Raw genomic sequence first — 14348 nt, 5'->3', positions numbered from 1 at the left:
AAAGGGCGATTTGTCATTAATGACTCATCAGACGTCATTGCCACTTGGCCGTTTGCGGAAACTCCGTCGGTCACTCAAGAGGGTAATTAACTCCGATGACTAATCCTGAGCAAGCGAACTTATGCATGGTTATATGCATCGTTATGGCTTATGCACAGTCAGACGACAGCGTTCTATTTCTCCTTCTTGGCTTCCTGCACCCCCTGCGCCATGATGCGAGCCCCGATCTGCGCGCTCTCCCGCCATCCGCGCTGGTGCGTCCAGAACTTCTCCGTCGGGTCGGTGTCGTGGAGGGATGCGTCGCGTGCGTCGGCCTCGAGGGAGGCTGGGGTGATCTGGTCCTCGAGACCTTCGGTACTCGTCTCCCCCGGAGGAGTGTCGGGGTTGCTGTTCAGCGAGGACTCGATGAGTCGCTTGCGCATGACGTACCGCGCGGCCCGCTCCCGACGGGCATTCGGCGGCTCGAACTTGTCCATCGCGGCCCGCACGGCGTACCGCACAGCCAGGTAGAGATGTTCGGAGCAGAACAGAGTCAAAAGCAGGGCCCAGCCGGAGATGTCCTCGATTCCCTTGTTGTTGTTGTTAAGACCCTTGGGGGAGATATCGGGAGGCGTCCCGGCCACGACGCCATTCCGGAAGAGATGGACGAGTGCCGCGCTGCTCAGACTGCCCACCCACGCCAGAAAGCCGAGACTGTCCAGCCAGGGCCCGATGGTGTCGCACCGTTGCGGTACAGGACGGCGGCACTCGATGCAGATCTTGAAAAAGTCCGACCGCAGCTCGACCCAGTTGTTGATCAGGAACGAGACCGGGACGAGCGGCCACGTCGGCGAGAACAGCGCCAGATACCCGAACTGGATGCACATCTCGCGGAAGTCGTCCGTGACCTCATACGCGGGGAGGTCGGCCTCGTTGCGCACGCGCGTGAGGAACTGCACCTCCTCGGCGGGGTCGTCGTATGCAACTGTCTTCTCGCTCGAGTCGCCATTCCCGTTACTTTGGTTGTTCTTGCGGTACGCCTTGTATTCCCGCAGCAGGTGCTGCTTGACGTACGGAACGATGGTCTCCATGGCAAACCCCACAATCTGCGCCGTGACGGTGAAGTAGATCACCTGGTTGCGCAGGCGCGCCGGGTCGATGCTAAAGTCGGCGCGCGCGGCGCTCGCGTGCTCCTTAGAAACAAACGGTCGCACGGTCAGCCGGAAGACGTCGAGGTACGGCACGATCCGGTCGGCATACGGCACGTAGACAAACGCCGTCAGGCAGATGGGCAGGTACGAAGTGATGAAGTTGATGACGAAGATCTTCTGCGTCAGCGCGGTGTGGTACGCGTCTTGCGTTTCGTAGTTTTCGTACTCGTTCAGCCGGGTTGCCACGGTCAGCAGCACCGCACTCATTGTGGGGACCAGCGAGGAGAGCAGAATAGTGGGGATGAAGACCTATCATGAATCAGCAATGCAACAGAGAGAGAGAGAGAGAGAGAGAGAGAGTACCAGGTAGGTTTTCAACGGCCCGTTATAGACTTCGGAAATGAAAATCTCAATGGCAAAGCAGGTGGCGATGATGATGCCCAGACCGACGGCAGCCACCAGGGCAAACGGGATCTGCAGTAGCTGGCGATAGATACGTTTCGAGGCCGGGAACACGCCGCACAGTTCGCCCGTGTGCTCATCTCGGACCTGACTCTCTGGACGAAACTCGCGTCGCGTCATCCGCACAGCTGAGACCCCCCTGGTTTGCCAGCGGTAGCCGAGATCGACCTCGGAACGCTTCCAGTACTCGATGAAGACGATGCCCCACAGACAGTTGATGGCCGTGTAGATGACGGAATAGGACCCCAGCAGCATCCAGCAGGCAAAGCCGAACAGGGCGGGAAACACCAGGAAGCGGAAATAGGACTGCAGGAAGGCAAAGTAGAATCCCACATCCTCGCCGAACTTGTTCCGGATCTGGTCCAGGTCTTCGGGCGAGAGAAACGTCTTCTGCGACCACTCCTTGATCCATTTCTTGTTCACCGCCTCGTCGTGCAAGGGGAACAGGGCCACCACGTCCTTCCACTCACCGTGGTCCGGCGTGATCCCAGCGCCTCCCTCGTCGCGGGGGAGAATCAGCATGTGGTGGATGACGCGCAGACGCTCCGCCTCGCTGAGGACCTCATTGTCGCCCGTCGGGTCGGGTTCGGAGTTGCGGACCCCATACAGCCAGTCGCGAACACTACTTTGTTAGCAATTCTCTCTTTCTTTTCTTTTCGTTTTGTTTTGAATGATCTTCTTTCCCACCGAGATTGATATACCGCCCGGCGGAGGCTCTGGTCCGTCGCCCGCACAAAAACCAGCAGCGTCGACTCATCACCCTGACGGACCTGGGTCTGTAGCCCGGTCTTTGCTAGCGTCCGGAGGAGGGTTTCCAGTTTGCCAACGGATTCTGTAGAGTTGCCTTGTCTGTCAGTCTGTCTTACGGAGAACTATATGAGAAGAACAGGCGGATGCTGTGTTACCTCCATAGCGATAGCGGATGACGTAGTCAACGTGGAAGTTGTCCTTCAACGTATTGGCGGCCATGTCCGCTGAAGAACCAGAGCTAGACAGGAGACAGCAGCTGGGTATGAACAAGAGAGGAGATTATCAGAATATCTGTTGGATAGAGAACTTGTGCCTTCCTTGTTGCTTGTTGAGCTGAGCTGATGACGACGCAGGGCTAGCCCTATTTGTGAAATTGTGATGTCATGAGTCATGTGATGTCTCATCATGTGATATCACATGATATATCACATGACTATTCTACATCACATGACATCACATGACATGACATGACATCACATGACATCACATGACATGACATGACATCACATGACTATCCTCATCAACCATCCGTAACTTCCTTCTATCACCACTTCTCTTCTCTCTCTCTCTCTCTATCTCTCTTCTCTCTCTCTCTCTACTCTCTTCTCTCTACTCTCTGTCTTGCCAACCTCTCCAAGGCATCTCCCTCAACCACCATCCCCACCCACTCCTCCAACCGTTTCGCCCCCACCCTCTCGCTCTCATAGAACGCCAGCCCCGACCGACTCGCCCGCAGAACACTCCATTCAAGACGCACCCCTCGCACGGCCATAACCTGTCCCGCAAGGAACTCCAGAAGACGCAGACCGTACCCGCTCCGTCGGGCAGAGGGCTGGATATACAGATCTTCAAGGTATATGCCTGGAGGCGGAGCGCCAGGTGGAGTAACTGTAGAAGTACAGGGCCATCCCGACGGGGACGGTTTCATTGACGGGCGTGATGAGCGCGGTGTAGATGTTCTTGTGGCTGTTTGTAGAAGTAGGAGATGTAGGAGATGTATCGAATGAAAGGGTTTCGAGAAGGGATTTCTCCGTAGCGATGACTTCCTCGAGGGCGTCTTCGTACTCGGCTAGTCCACGGATGAACTCGAGGATGATAGGGACATCTGCTATAAGTAGAAAGTAGAGTATTGGGACAGCAACGACTTACCTTCTGCTCTGGCGAGACGGATGGACATTGGAAGTTCGATTATGATATGATTTATGATTGCTCCATGCTTCGTCAATAGGTAGGTATATATATGCAGTATACTAAGCAACACTAACCCGAATCTGACCCCGATGGAATTACTACTGGTAGAAGTAGATAGTAAGTATAGGTAGGGACTCGATGGAATTACTCTACTGGTATAAATATGGGAGGTAGTAGGTACAGTATTTACATATAATACATGCGTTACTTGGTGATTGCCGCCATCCACTTTTGCTCATCCGTTCTAGTAGAGAGTTAGTATAGAGTTATAGCAGTGCTACATGTAGATGGATAGACTTACCGATCAAAATGCAGCAGCATGGCCAACACGGGAATCAGCTGCTTCTGGTGGTTCTTATCCTTCTGCTCGAGAAACTGCAGCAGCACGTTCTTCAGGTAGATATAGTCGATTCCCCCTGCCGTAGTAGGGGTGGCTGGCCTTTCCCTCGGCACAGGGGAGGCAGTTCTCGTTCGATCGAGCGAGGAACGGCTGGCGGTCTTGGAGCCCGAGAGCGACGCCGAGACAGACCGCGAGTGGTTCTCCGTGAGGGTCTTGTTCGCCTTGCGCAGCTTGTCGACCCGCGCGCTGGTCTCCTCGAGGGCGCGACGGAGCTCCGCGCGCTCGCCGTCCAGCGTGCGCACCTGGGCCTCGCTGGCGTCGAGGCTTTCACGCAGCTGCGCCAGGGCGGCGCGAACCTCGCGCTGCTCCGTGGCCGTCTGTTCGGCTTGGGCTTGGAGCTCGTCGCGTCGCCGCTTCCACTCCTGCTGGGCTTGCGCCAGCTCGTCGCGGTCCTCCTCTGCCGAGCGGAGGGCACGCGCCGACTCCCGCACCTGCGCCTTTAACTCTTCCAGCTCGCGGGCTCGGCGTCTTCCTGCACTGCTGGCCTCGTCCTCGGCGCGATCGCGCTCCTCGATCGCCGCCTCCATGCGTTCGCGGAACTCGCGCGCCTTGGCCTCCGCGCGACCCTCGACCTCACTCAGCAGCCGGCGCATGGTCTCCGCCTCGCGCGTCCGCTCGGTGAGGAGTCGGTGGGCGTCGGCCAGCTCCTCGTCGAGACTGGCGCACCGCTCGCGCGCCTCGCGCGTCTGCGTCGCCATTTCCGCCGTCTGGTCGCGCAGGCTGCTCATCAGACTCTGCGCGCTCGCGTGCTGCGCCGTCTTCAGGCTGATCTCCTCGCGCAGATTGTCCGTCTCGCGCTGCACCTGCGCCGCCCGGGCTTCCTGCTCGCGCACCGTCGCCCGGGCGGCCTTCAGCTCCTCCTGCGCCCGCGCCAGGCTCGCTGCCGCCGTCTCACGCGCCTCCACGGCCTCCTGCTTCTTGCCCTCGCTGAACCGCAGGTCCGACTGCGCCACCGTCAGCGCCTCTTCGATCTGCAGCCGCCGCTCCGTCTCCTGCCGGATCTTCGCGTTTAGCGTCTTGACCTCGCTCATCCGGTCGGCCAGTGCGGTCTGCGCCCGCTGCAGGGCCGCGCGCACCTCGTCATGCTTCGCCTCGAGGCTCTTGAGCTGCGTCGTCTGCGCCGCCAGCGTCTCCTTGCTTGTCTTCAGCGCCGCCGAGTCGCTGCGCAGCGTCCGCAGCTCGGGCTGCAGCCGCTGCATCGTCTCCCGCAGCTCCGTCAGGTCCTTGAACCGCATCGCCGCCAGCTGCTGCGCTGCTGACAGGTCGGTCTCGAGCGTTGCTGCCTGCGTCTGCAGCGTCTCAAACTCCGCCCGCAGGTCGCGGTGCAGCTTCTCCGAGTCGGCCGTGCTCGTCGCGGACCGCGTCCGCACCTCCGCCAGCTCGTGCTCCAGCTTCGCCACCGTTTCGTCCAGGGCCGTCTTCTGCGCCTGCAGCTCCTTGATCCGGTCCTTGCCCTCGACGGTTTCTTGACCCAGATGCAGCACTTCATCGCGCAGTGACTCGATCTCCTCCTTCAGATCCTCTTCACCCTTTAGCTTCGCGCTCAGCCGATCGATCGCCGCCTCTTTCTCCTGGACTTGCGTCGTCAGGGCCTCGATCTGCTGCTCAAGCTCCGTCACGCGCTGCAAGACAGCCGGATCGCTATTGTTCTCCGTCTTGACCGGCTCCTCCGAAGCTGCCACGCTTGCCGCTTGGCTGGTCTCCTCGGCAGGCTTGCCGCCCTGGTTCTTCTTCTTCTTGTTCTTCTTCTTGTTTTTGCCGCCACCGCCTGTTCCACCAGCTGATGTAGTATTTTTCGGAGCCTGAGTGGCAGGCTCTTGCGCAGCTTCGGTGGTGGTCTCTTTCTGGGCGACCTCCGGCACCACCACCAAGCTGTTGCGGATGGCTTCAAAGTCAGCCGTCTCCCCGTTGGCCAGCTTCTCCTTGGCGGACGACCAGGCAGGGTTCTCCTGGAGATGAGTGTCGACGAAATCCACGATGCCCTGCACCGTTCCGAGCTGGGCCGTCTTTTCACCAACCTGGGACTGCAGGTCGGTGACGACGGACTGGGTATCGGTGACCTGGGCACGCAGGGTGGTCACCAGGTTCTGGAGGACCTGCAGACGCTTCTCGCCCGTCTCCTTTGCCGAGCGTGCCTCTTCGAGCTGCTTTTGAAGGTCCTCCCCCGCGGTCTGCTCCGTCTCCCTCGCCTTCAACCGCTCAATCTCGGCCGTCTTCTCGTTGAGCCGGGCCTGGAGCTGTGCCATTTCAGATTCGGTCTTGGCTACAGCGGCCTGGGCGTCTGCAAGTTTGGACTGCAGGCCCTCGATTTCTGCCGAGGTCCGGTCCTTGGCGTCTCGCAGCTCGACCAGTTCGCGTGTGGCGGACTCGAGGTTCTGGACCATGCCTTCGGTTGATTCACGGGCGACGGAGAGATCGCGCCGGAAGGTGTCGACCTGAGCTTTCAGCGTGAGGACTTCCTCTTGCCGCTCCTTCAGCTCGGCCTCAAGACGAGGGATTTCGCTGTCAAAGGAGAAGAACTCCTCGCTGGCCCCGGTTTCCGGGTCCGGGGATTTGGCTTGGGTCTGTTTCGCGGCGAAGATGCCCGCGAGTCTGCTGGCTGTCGTCGATCCCGGGGGCGGTGATTTCACAGACACTTCGGGAGAGACGGGGCGGCTGATAACCGCTTTCTCGGCGTCGAGGGCGGAGGACTTCTTGGTATCGATGCTGGTGGGAGCGGCGGCCTCGTCATCGGCTGTCCTTTGCCGTTTGAGATTGGCGACCTCGTCCCAGGCTTCCTTGGCGGAGCTGCGGGCCTCCTCCAGCTTCTTCTTGCAGTCGTCGCGGTCGGTGGTGACGCGTTTGAGTTCATCAAGGACCAAGTCTCCCTTGAGAGAGATCTGGTTGAGGTATTCGGTCAGCGCCTTGGGGTCGGCGATGGAGGTCAACGGGGTGTTTTCGCGCAGGGCAGCTTCAAAGGGTTCAATGGAGAGAACACGGGCATGGGCGACTCGATAGGCACGGAGGAGCTCTAAAAAAAAAAAAAAAATTAGTAGAGCGTCATACACATCATAGAACCTACAACACACACCGTTGTATTTCGACTCCATTCGCTCCAACTTGCGTAGTTTCGCTTTGATCTCCACGGGCATGTCGGGCTGTCTCGGCGTCTCTGGCTTGGCCTCTGACTGCTTCGTATCTATCGGATCAGGAGTCGTCGCCGTCGACTCCTTGTCAGGGGCTGAATCCCCGGTCGACGGGTTCTCATCTGCGTCATCTGTTGTTGTGGTCTCTTCCGTCACCTCCGAACCATTATCACCAGCACTCGCACCACCAGCCAGCTCTAGACGAGGAGTTACCGAGCGAATAGACGTATCATCATCGCCGATGGCAAACTCCGCCTCGAAGTCATTAGGATCCGGCCCTCGTACGGGGGCGGTGGTAGCAGGATTTCTTTGCGACAGGCGGCGACCGGGGGAAGACGCGGCGGCAGCACCGGTCGGTCTGCGGGCGGAGTTGGAACGGGCGAGATTATCCTGGACGGATTTCTGACGGGCCTGTTCCTCTGCGATCCGAGAGTCGATGGCCTCACGGAGGCGCTGGAGTGATTAATTAGTAACGTAGTACGTAGTACGTAGCTTAACCGAGTACTCGAGAGGACAGCAAAGCAGAGATGGAGAGAACAGATCAGTCAGGCGTACCTGAAACATGGCCACGAATGGAAAGACGAAAAGAAAAAGAGCAAGAGAGATGAAGGAAAGAGAGAAATGAATGAGGTGGTGTAGGAAGAAGAGAAGGGAGAGGAGGAGGTCGAGCGAGAGGAAGATCATCGGAGGTTGGGAGAGTTCGGATAAGGAGAAGTACAACAAAGAAAGAGAATAGATTGAAGAATAGAGAATAATTCTTTTACCAGGTATATATTGAAGATTTTATTATAATAATTATTTAAATCAAAAAGAAGAAATCAGACGATTGCACAATCACACAATGTCTTAATAGTAGTCGTATTCAATAGCTTCATATTTTGTCTGTCTAGGCTGCAATAGAAGTAATAGAAGTAATAGAAGAGTAACAATAATAGAGACTGCTAAGAATGACTAGTATTGGGTAGCCATACTGACCGCTAGTGAAGCATTATGTAGTCTATGAGCATAGGTTTGCCTATTAAATAGTATAGAGGCAGTTATTCCAGTACAGGAGCAGAGAGAAGAAATCCTGTAACTAATCCACCAAAATACTACCGAAAGGATATGGGAAACTTATAATATCCTCTCGAGGTAAAACCCACCATATAACTTCCTTCCCTGGGTCCTCTGCACGTGTTGCTCTGTTTGGCCTCAGCTTTCCTTCCCCTCACCTCCTCTTGTTTTCTCCCCCTCACCTCTTCCTATCCTCTTCCTATCCTCTTCCCATCATCCTCGCCCTGCCCATTCTGCCCTCAATTCCATCAAACCTTCTTCCTTTTCATCATCTCCCATCTCATTGCACTCTCCGTCTTCGCTTCTATTTCCTTCTCGATCTCTACACGAGCCATGTTTGCCAGAAGCCCGCCGACGACCCCCTCAAGAGCTCCCCGCTGAGCTGTCCGCCCCTGTTTGCCTCTCGACAAACCACCGCCGTCTTTCCCTCCCTTTGATCAAATACCATAAATAAATATAATTGATTCATTACGAGTCACCATGCCCAGTCTCGGAGGGCTCTTTGCCCTGCTGTTTCACACCATTCCGAGCTTCTTGTATCGCCTGGTCACCTTCGTCACCATCACCCTGCCTACATGGCTCTTTACCCTCTTCTCCATGAGCCTGACCGTCACTATGAACTTTACCACTCTGTATGACTCGTCTTCTTCTTCTTCTTCTTCTTCTCTTAAGAAATAGCTAATGATTAGTCTCCTCATCCTCCTCGCTATCATCTCAACCGTCATATGGTTCGTTCGCTACCGCTACCTCAATGTCTACAGCCGCCTGCCTCCCGAGCCCCAGCGCAAGGAACCACAGCTCGACCTCTTCCCGGACGCCCAGGATGGTGATTCCAAACCGGGCCTTGCCAACTACCTCGACGAGTTCCTCTCCGCCATCAAGGTCTTCGGATATCTCGAGCGGCCCGTCTTCCATGAGTTGACCCGCACCATGCAGACCCGCAAGCTGATCGCCGGCGAGACCCTGCAGCTGGAGGAGGAGCAAGGCTTTTGTCTCGTTGTCGATGGTCTCGTCCAGATCTTCGTTCAGTCCTTCCGAGAGGGCAACGGCAACGGCAACCACCACCGATCGGACGATCCCCCCGTCGATGATGACTCTGCCTCCTCTTCCTCCGAGAGCTTCCCCTCCGCCGATGGCAAACAGGGCTACCAGCTGCTCACCGAGGTCAAGAACGGCGCCTCCATGTCCTCCCTCTTCTCCATCCTCTCCCTTTTCACAGAGGATCTCCCTCTCGCGGCTCCGGGCCCGACCTCCACCACCACCAAGGATGGTGACGCTGAGAGCGCTCCTGCCACCCCCGGTCTGTCCATCGACCACAGCTCGCCCTTTGGCCGCAGAGACCGGAGCCACTCGGCCATCCATCTCGATAGCCGCGGTGAATTGCTGCCCGTCGTGCCCCCACTGCATCTAGGCGATAGCCACGCCATACCCGCCGCCGCCGAGCAACACCGTCAAAGCACCCCCATCAAACATCGGCGCAAGACGTCGGTTCATCATCCCGATGTTGTCGCCCGCGCCGTGGTCGACACCACCATCGCCATCATCCCCGCCAGCGCCTTTCGCCGACTGACCCGACTGTACCCGCGGGCCACCGCCCATATCGTTCAGGTCATCTTGACCCGCCTCCACCGCGTCACTTTTGCAACCGCCCACTCCTACCTGGGCCTTGCCACCGAAGTTCTCAATATTGAGCGCCAGATGAACCGCTTCACCACCTTCGACCTGCCGAACGATCTGCGGGGTGGCGCCCTAGACCGCCTCAAGGATAAGTTCCTCAAGGAACGGGACCGTCTCGGCTCGGACGAGGTCACCAAGGGCATCGCTCTCCACAACCCTTTCCCCGCCCGTCACCGCCGTCACCGCCGGTCCAGCAGCTCCCTCCGCAAGGATGCCGCCCTCCACGCCAAGCTGGCGGCAACCCGCCGCCCTGCTTCTTCCGTCATACTACCGGAACAGACAGTGGCGCCGACGCCGCCCCCCGCCGCGCGCGCGAGAAGCCCCATGAGTCCAGACACCGACCGCATCAGTCCCGGAGATCTGCTGTCCACCATCCAGATGTCCCGTTTCGGGCGCCTGCAGAGCCCCTTGCTCGAGCGCGAACAGCCCCGCTTTCACCCCAGCACCATCGGGGCCTCCGCTTCCCTACGACTCCATCCATCCTCTCACCCGGCCGGCCGGGTGGACGCCGGCGACGAGGATGCTCTCTTCCGCCAGTCCATTCTAGATTGCATCCTGCAGGGGCTCGGTCTCACGGAGAGTACTCGCGATGCCCTGCGCAAGTCCCTACAGCAATCCGGTGACGCCTCCCCCAAGCTGGTCTCCTACGACGCCCGTCGCCAAAAGGCCGTCTTCACCAACGCCTTTGGACTCATCGACCCCGAAGATAGTGGCCTTGCCAATGGTGGTGGTGGTGGTGGTGGTGGTGGTGGTGGTGGTCCGGCATCCATAGTCGACGGGGATTCCGAGTCCATTCTCTCCTCCTCCATCTCCGTCACTAGCGCCGGCGGCACCTCACCCGTCGCCAACCTTCGCGACGAGCTGCTTCACGACGTCGAAATCGTCTACTTCCCGCAAGGCTCCGTCCTGGTCGAGCAGGGGGAACGTCACCCGGGCCTCTACTACGTCATCGATGGCTTTCTGGACGTCGGGGTGCCCGTAACGGACAAGTCCGACAATAAGGATCTCGTCTCTTCCTCGCACCTGCATCATCCAACGGTGTCCAAGGAGAAAGAGGAGGAGAAGGACCCCTTCCCAAACCTGCGGAGGACCGCCACGAGCACCTCACGCGTCTCCTCCAGCAGGGCTACTACGGGAGCCAGCACCGATCATACGCGCCGCAAGCGGCCGCAGGCCCGCCGCTCCATTTACATGATCAAGCCAGGCGGTCTGCAGGGCTACATTGGGTCCATCGCCTCGTATCGCTCCCAGACGGACGTTGTTGCCCAGACAGACGTCTACGTCGGCTTTCTGCCGCGTGCATCCTTGGAGCGCATCGCCGAGCGCTACCCGATCGCTCTTCTGACGCTGGCCAAGCGGATGACAAGCCTCCTGCCTCGCCTGTTGCTACACATCGATTTTGCTCTGGAATGGGTCCAGGTGAACGCCGGTCAGGTCATCCATCACCAGGGCGACGAGAGTGACGCCATCTATCTCGTCCTCAACGGTCGCCTGCGTGCCGTCCGCGAGGGCCCCAGCGGCAAGATGACTGTCACCGGCGAGTACGGCCAGGGCGAGAGCGTCGGCGAGCTCGAGGTCATGACTGAGTCCACCCGCCCGGCCACCCTGCACGCCATCCGCGACACCGAACTGGCGCGGTTTCCCCGCTCGCTCTTCAACAGTCTCGCTCAAGAACATCCCGGTATCACCATTCAGATTTCCAAACTCATCGCCCAGCGGATGCGCGATCTGGTCGACCTCCCGCGCGCAGATCCTGGCGGCGCCGAGCCGGGGCCCGGCGGGACCGTCAAGACGGCCACGTCGACGGTTAACAATCTACGCACCGTCGCCGTCCTGCCCGTGACCGCGGGCGTCCCCGTGGTTGAATTCGGTCACCGGCTGCTGCATGCCTTGCACCAAATCGGCGTGCACAACGGCGTCACCTCGCTCCATCAGGCAGCCATCCTCAACCACCTAGGCCGCCACGCCTTCAGCAAGATGGGCAAGCTCAAGCTGTCTCAGTATCTAGCCGACCTTGAGGAGAAGTACGGCATGGTCGTCTACATCGCCGACACCCCCGTCAACGCCCCCTGGACCCAAACCTGTATCACCCAGGCCGATTGTATCCTTCTGGTCGCCCTGGCCGAGGCGCCCCCAACCGTGGGCGAGTACGAACGCTTCCTGCTCGGCATGAAGACCACCGCCCGCAAGGAGCTCGTCCTGCTGCATGCAGACCGGTACTGCGCGCCGGGGGTCTCGCGCCGCTGGCTGAAGAATCGGGTCTGGATCAACGGCGGCCACCATCACATCCAGATGGCCTTCCGTCTGACGGCGGAGCCCGCCCATCCGCAGACGAAGAGGTTCGGCACCGCCCTGAAGCAGCGTGTGCAGGTCCTGCAGGCGGAGATCCAAAAGTACACCTCGCGTCGCATCCGACAGGCCCCGCTGTATGCGGCACACACACCGTTCAAGGGCGACTTCCATCGTCTTGCGCGGCGTCTGTGCGGGCGGTCGGTCGGTCTGGTGCTCGGCGGCGGCGGGGCGCGGGGCATCGCCCACGTCGGAGTCATCAAGGCGCTGGAGGAGGCCGGCATCCCGATCGATCTGGTCGGCGGCACGTCCATCGGCGCCTTCATCGGGGCGCTGTACGCGCGCGACGCCGACGTCGTGCCGTTGTATGGGCGGGCCAAGAAGTTTGCGGGCCGCATGGGCAGCATCTGGCGCTTCGCGCTCGACCTGACCTACCCGACCATCTCCTACACCACTGGCCACGAGTTCAACCGCGGCATCTTCAAGACTTTCGGTGACGGACAGATCGAGGACTTTTGGCTCGAGTTCTACTGCAACACGACCAACATCAGCCGCTCGCGCGCCGAGTTCCACTCGTCCGGCTACGTGTGGCGCTACGTGCGGGCCTCCATGTCGCTGGCGGGCCTGCTCCCGCCCATCTGCGACGAAGGCAGCATGCTGGTCGACGGCGGCTACATCGACAACCTGACCGTCGCGCACATGAAGGGGCTCGGCGCCGACGTCATCTTCGCCGTCGATGTCGGCTCCATCGACGACAACACCCCACAGGGTTACGGCGACTCGCTCTCGGGCTTCTGGGCCGTGCTCAACCGCTGGAACCCCTTTTCCACCTGTCCCAACCCGCCCACCCTCTCCGAAATTCAGGCGCGGCTCGCCTACGTCTCGTCGATCGATAACCTCGAGCGCGCCAAAAACACCCCCGGCTGCCTGTATCTGCGCCCGCCCATCGACCGGTACGGCACCCTGGATTTCGGCCGTTTCGATGAGATCTACCAGGTCGGATATGCATATGGCAAGCAGTACCTCGACCGCCTGAAACACGAAGGCGGGCTGCCCATTCCCGAAGAGACGGAGGAGAAGAAGAAGCTCCAGCGGACGATGGCGCCGCGCAGAGCCAGCATTTAGATAATGACATTGATCAATAGTTAGAATAATAGAACACGCCAAGCACTTGTATATAGTTGCCGTACTTGTATATAGTTTCAATCTATAGATATATGTATACATCTAGACATGCTTTTGCTAGCGTAATAATATTATATATATTGATGAAGAATACAACTGAATTAGTACAACGGGATTCAAGTTATTAAGCATTAATACTAGATAATAATAACAGGCAAGAAGAGTGTGTCTGGGGTATTTCATCGTCAATATATGCGTATGCAGTAAGTCATAACCCGTGCCGTATATGTAACCATATAAGCGAACGATCCGGCAATTACCCATTACCCATACCATGTAGCTACCTAGACCGTATCGGCCGGGGCATCAAGCGGAGCACGCTCCGTAGCCGGGGGATTCTTCTCGTGAACGGGGGCGGCGTTTTCCTGGCGGTAGGTCCAGAGGGAGAGGACCTCCAGGACGAGGCCGACCAGGGTGAAGAAGAAGGCGAGGAAGATGAACGCCTCGTTGGCCTTCTTCAAGGAGCACTTGACGCCTGGGGGGGAGTCCGCACTGCAGATGTTCTGGTTGTAGTCTTGGGCGGCGAAGATGAAGGCCGTCAACCACCTGGAGAATAGATTAGATTAGTATTTCAAACATATTCACACTATCATGTTGTGTTGTGGATTACATACAGATAGGAGAAGACTAGGTCGATGGCTAGCACGAACTTGCTGAGCATCTTGGGCATGAAGGGGGAGACAAAGGCCGGCAGGAAGAAGACCACAGAGATAGTAGCCTGACAATCATCATTAGTCCGTGGCATTCGCGTACTGGTGATTTAATAACGTACAATGATTTCCCAGTAGGTGGTGTGTTGACCGCGAGGGCCCTTTTTGATGAAATAGGAGGTGATGCCCATGACAATGACGGCACTGCTCCACTGCAAAGCTCGAGTGACGAGCAGCAGCGGGCGAGTGAGAGCCGAAGACACCATTCTGGGCTGTTTCTCCTTAGGTGCTGTTCTGTAGTGTTTGGAATTTAGGGAGCCTTGAGTTGTATGCCGTGGGTGCTAGTCGGAGATACTGCAAAGGAGCAAGCTGGAAGGACATCAACCTTTATACCATATCGGGCCCTGTCATACAGACTAGTCTAGTGGTGCTGTCC

At 58.3% G+C, this 14348-nt stretch overlaps 5 protein-coding genes across 5 annotated transcripts; 1 reads left to right on the top strand and 4 right to left on the bottom strand.

The window, feature by feature from the left end:
* Positions 1-173: 173 nt before the first annotated feature.
* On the bottom strand, positions 174-2561 carry ASPZODRAFT_148155 (hypothetical protein; the record flags this gene model as incomplete). Its single annotated transcript, XM_022725341.1, has 4 exons — positions 174-1439; positions 1494-2214; positions 2280-2436; positions 2480-2561. The coding sequence occupies 4 exons, from the start codon at positions 2559-2561 to the stop codon at positions 174-176; spliced, it is 2226 nt and encodes a 741-aa protein (XP_022585226.1).
* A 376-nt stretch (positions 2562-2937) lies between these two features.
* On the bottom strand, positions 2938-3519 carry ASPZODRAFT_148154 (hypothetical protein; the record flags this gene model as incomplete). Its single annotated transcript, XM_022725340.1, has 3 exons — positions 2938-3203; positions 3232-3447; positions 3492-3519. The coding sequence occupies 3 exons, from the start codon at positions 3517-3519 to the stop codon at positions 2938-2940; spliced, it is 510 nt and encodes a 169-aa protein (XP_022585225.1).
* Positions 3248-7940, bottom strand: ASPZODRAFT_126643 (hypothetical protein). The gene is made up of 4 exons (XM_022721540.1): positions 7614-7940; positions 7004-7511; positions 3835-6943; positions 3248-3777 (listed from the first exon to the last, which is right to left on the bottom strand). The coding sequence occupies exons 1-4, from the start codon at positions 7740-7742 to the stop codon at positions 3738-3740; spliced, it is 3786 nt and encodes a 1261-aa protein (XP_022585224.1). The 5' UTR covers positions 7743-7940; the 3' UTR covers positions 3248-3737.
* A 218-nt stretch (positions 7941-8158) lies between these two features.
* On the top strand, positions 8159-13552 carry ASPZODRAFT_126642 (hypothetical protein). Its single transcript, XM_022721539.1, has 2 exons — positions 8159-8743; positions 8801-13552. The coding sequence occupies exons 1-2, from the start codon at positions 8592-8594 to the stop codon at positions 13200-13202; spliced, it is 4554 nt and encodes a 1517-aa protein (XP_022585223.1). The 5' UTR covers positions 8159-8591; the 3' UTR covers positions 13203-13552.
* Positions 13547-14178, bottom strand: ASPZODRAFT_56943 (hypothetical protein; the record flags this gene model as incomplete). Its single annotated transcript, XM_022728647.1, has 3 exons — positions 13547-13808; positions 13877-13980; positions 14035-14178. 3 exons carry the CDS (start codon positions 14176-14178, stop codon positions 13547-13549), a joined length of 510 nt encoding a protein of 169 aa, XP_022585222.1.
* Between the last annotated feature and the right edge of the window lie 170 nt (positions 14179-14348).

This window comes from Penicilliopsis zonata (assembly GCF_001890105.1).
Source record: "Penicilliopsis zonata CBS 506.65 unplaced genomic scaffold ASPZOscaffold_1, whole genome shotgun sequence".
NCBI lineage: Eukaryota > Fungi > Ascomycota > Eurotiomycetes > Eurotiales > Aspergillaceae > Penicilliopsis > Penicilliopsis zonata.
Note: the sequence above shows the minus strand (reverse complement) of the source record. Positions and strands in the feature narration are given on the sequence as shown.

What these genes read in the sequence shown, in the direction of transcription:
- ASPZODRAFT_126642 (XM_022721539.1), top strand. Translation starts at nt 8,592, where the DNA reads ATGCCCAGTCTCGGAGGGCTCTTTGCCCTGCTGTTTCACACCATTCCG. An exon ending in ACTATGAACTTTACCACTCT is followed by an intron (nt 8,744 to 8,800) that starts GTATGACTCGTC and finishes GCTAATGATTAG; the next exon opens with TCTCCTCATCCTCCTCGCTA.
- ASPZODRAFT_126643 (XM_022721540.1), bottom strand. Translation starts at nt 7,742, where the DNA reads ATGATCTTCCTCTCGCTCGACCTCCTCCTCTCCCTTCTCTTCTTCCTA. An exon ending in CATTCGTGGCCATGTTTCAG is followed by an intron (nt 7,512 to 7,613) that starts GTACGCCTGACT and finishes TAATCACTCCAG; the next exon opens with CGCCTCCGTGAGGCCATCGA. An exon ending in AATGGAGTCGAAATACAACG is followed by an intron (nt 6,944 to 7,003) that starts GTGTGTGTTGTA and finishes TTTTTTTTTTAG; the next exon opens with AGCTCCTCCGTGCCTATCGA.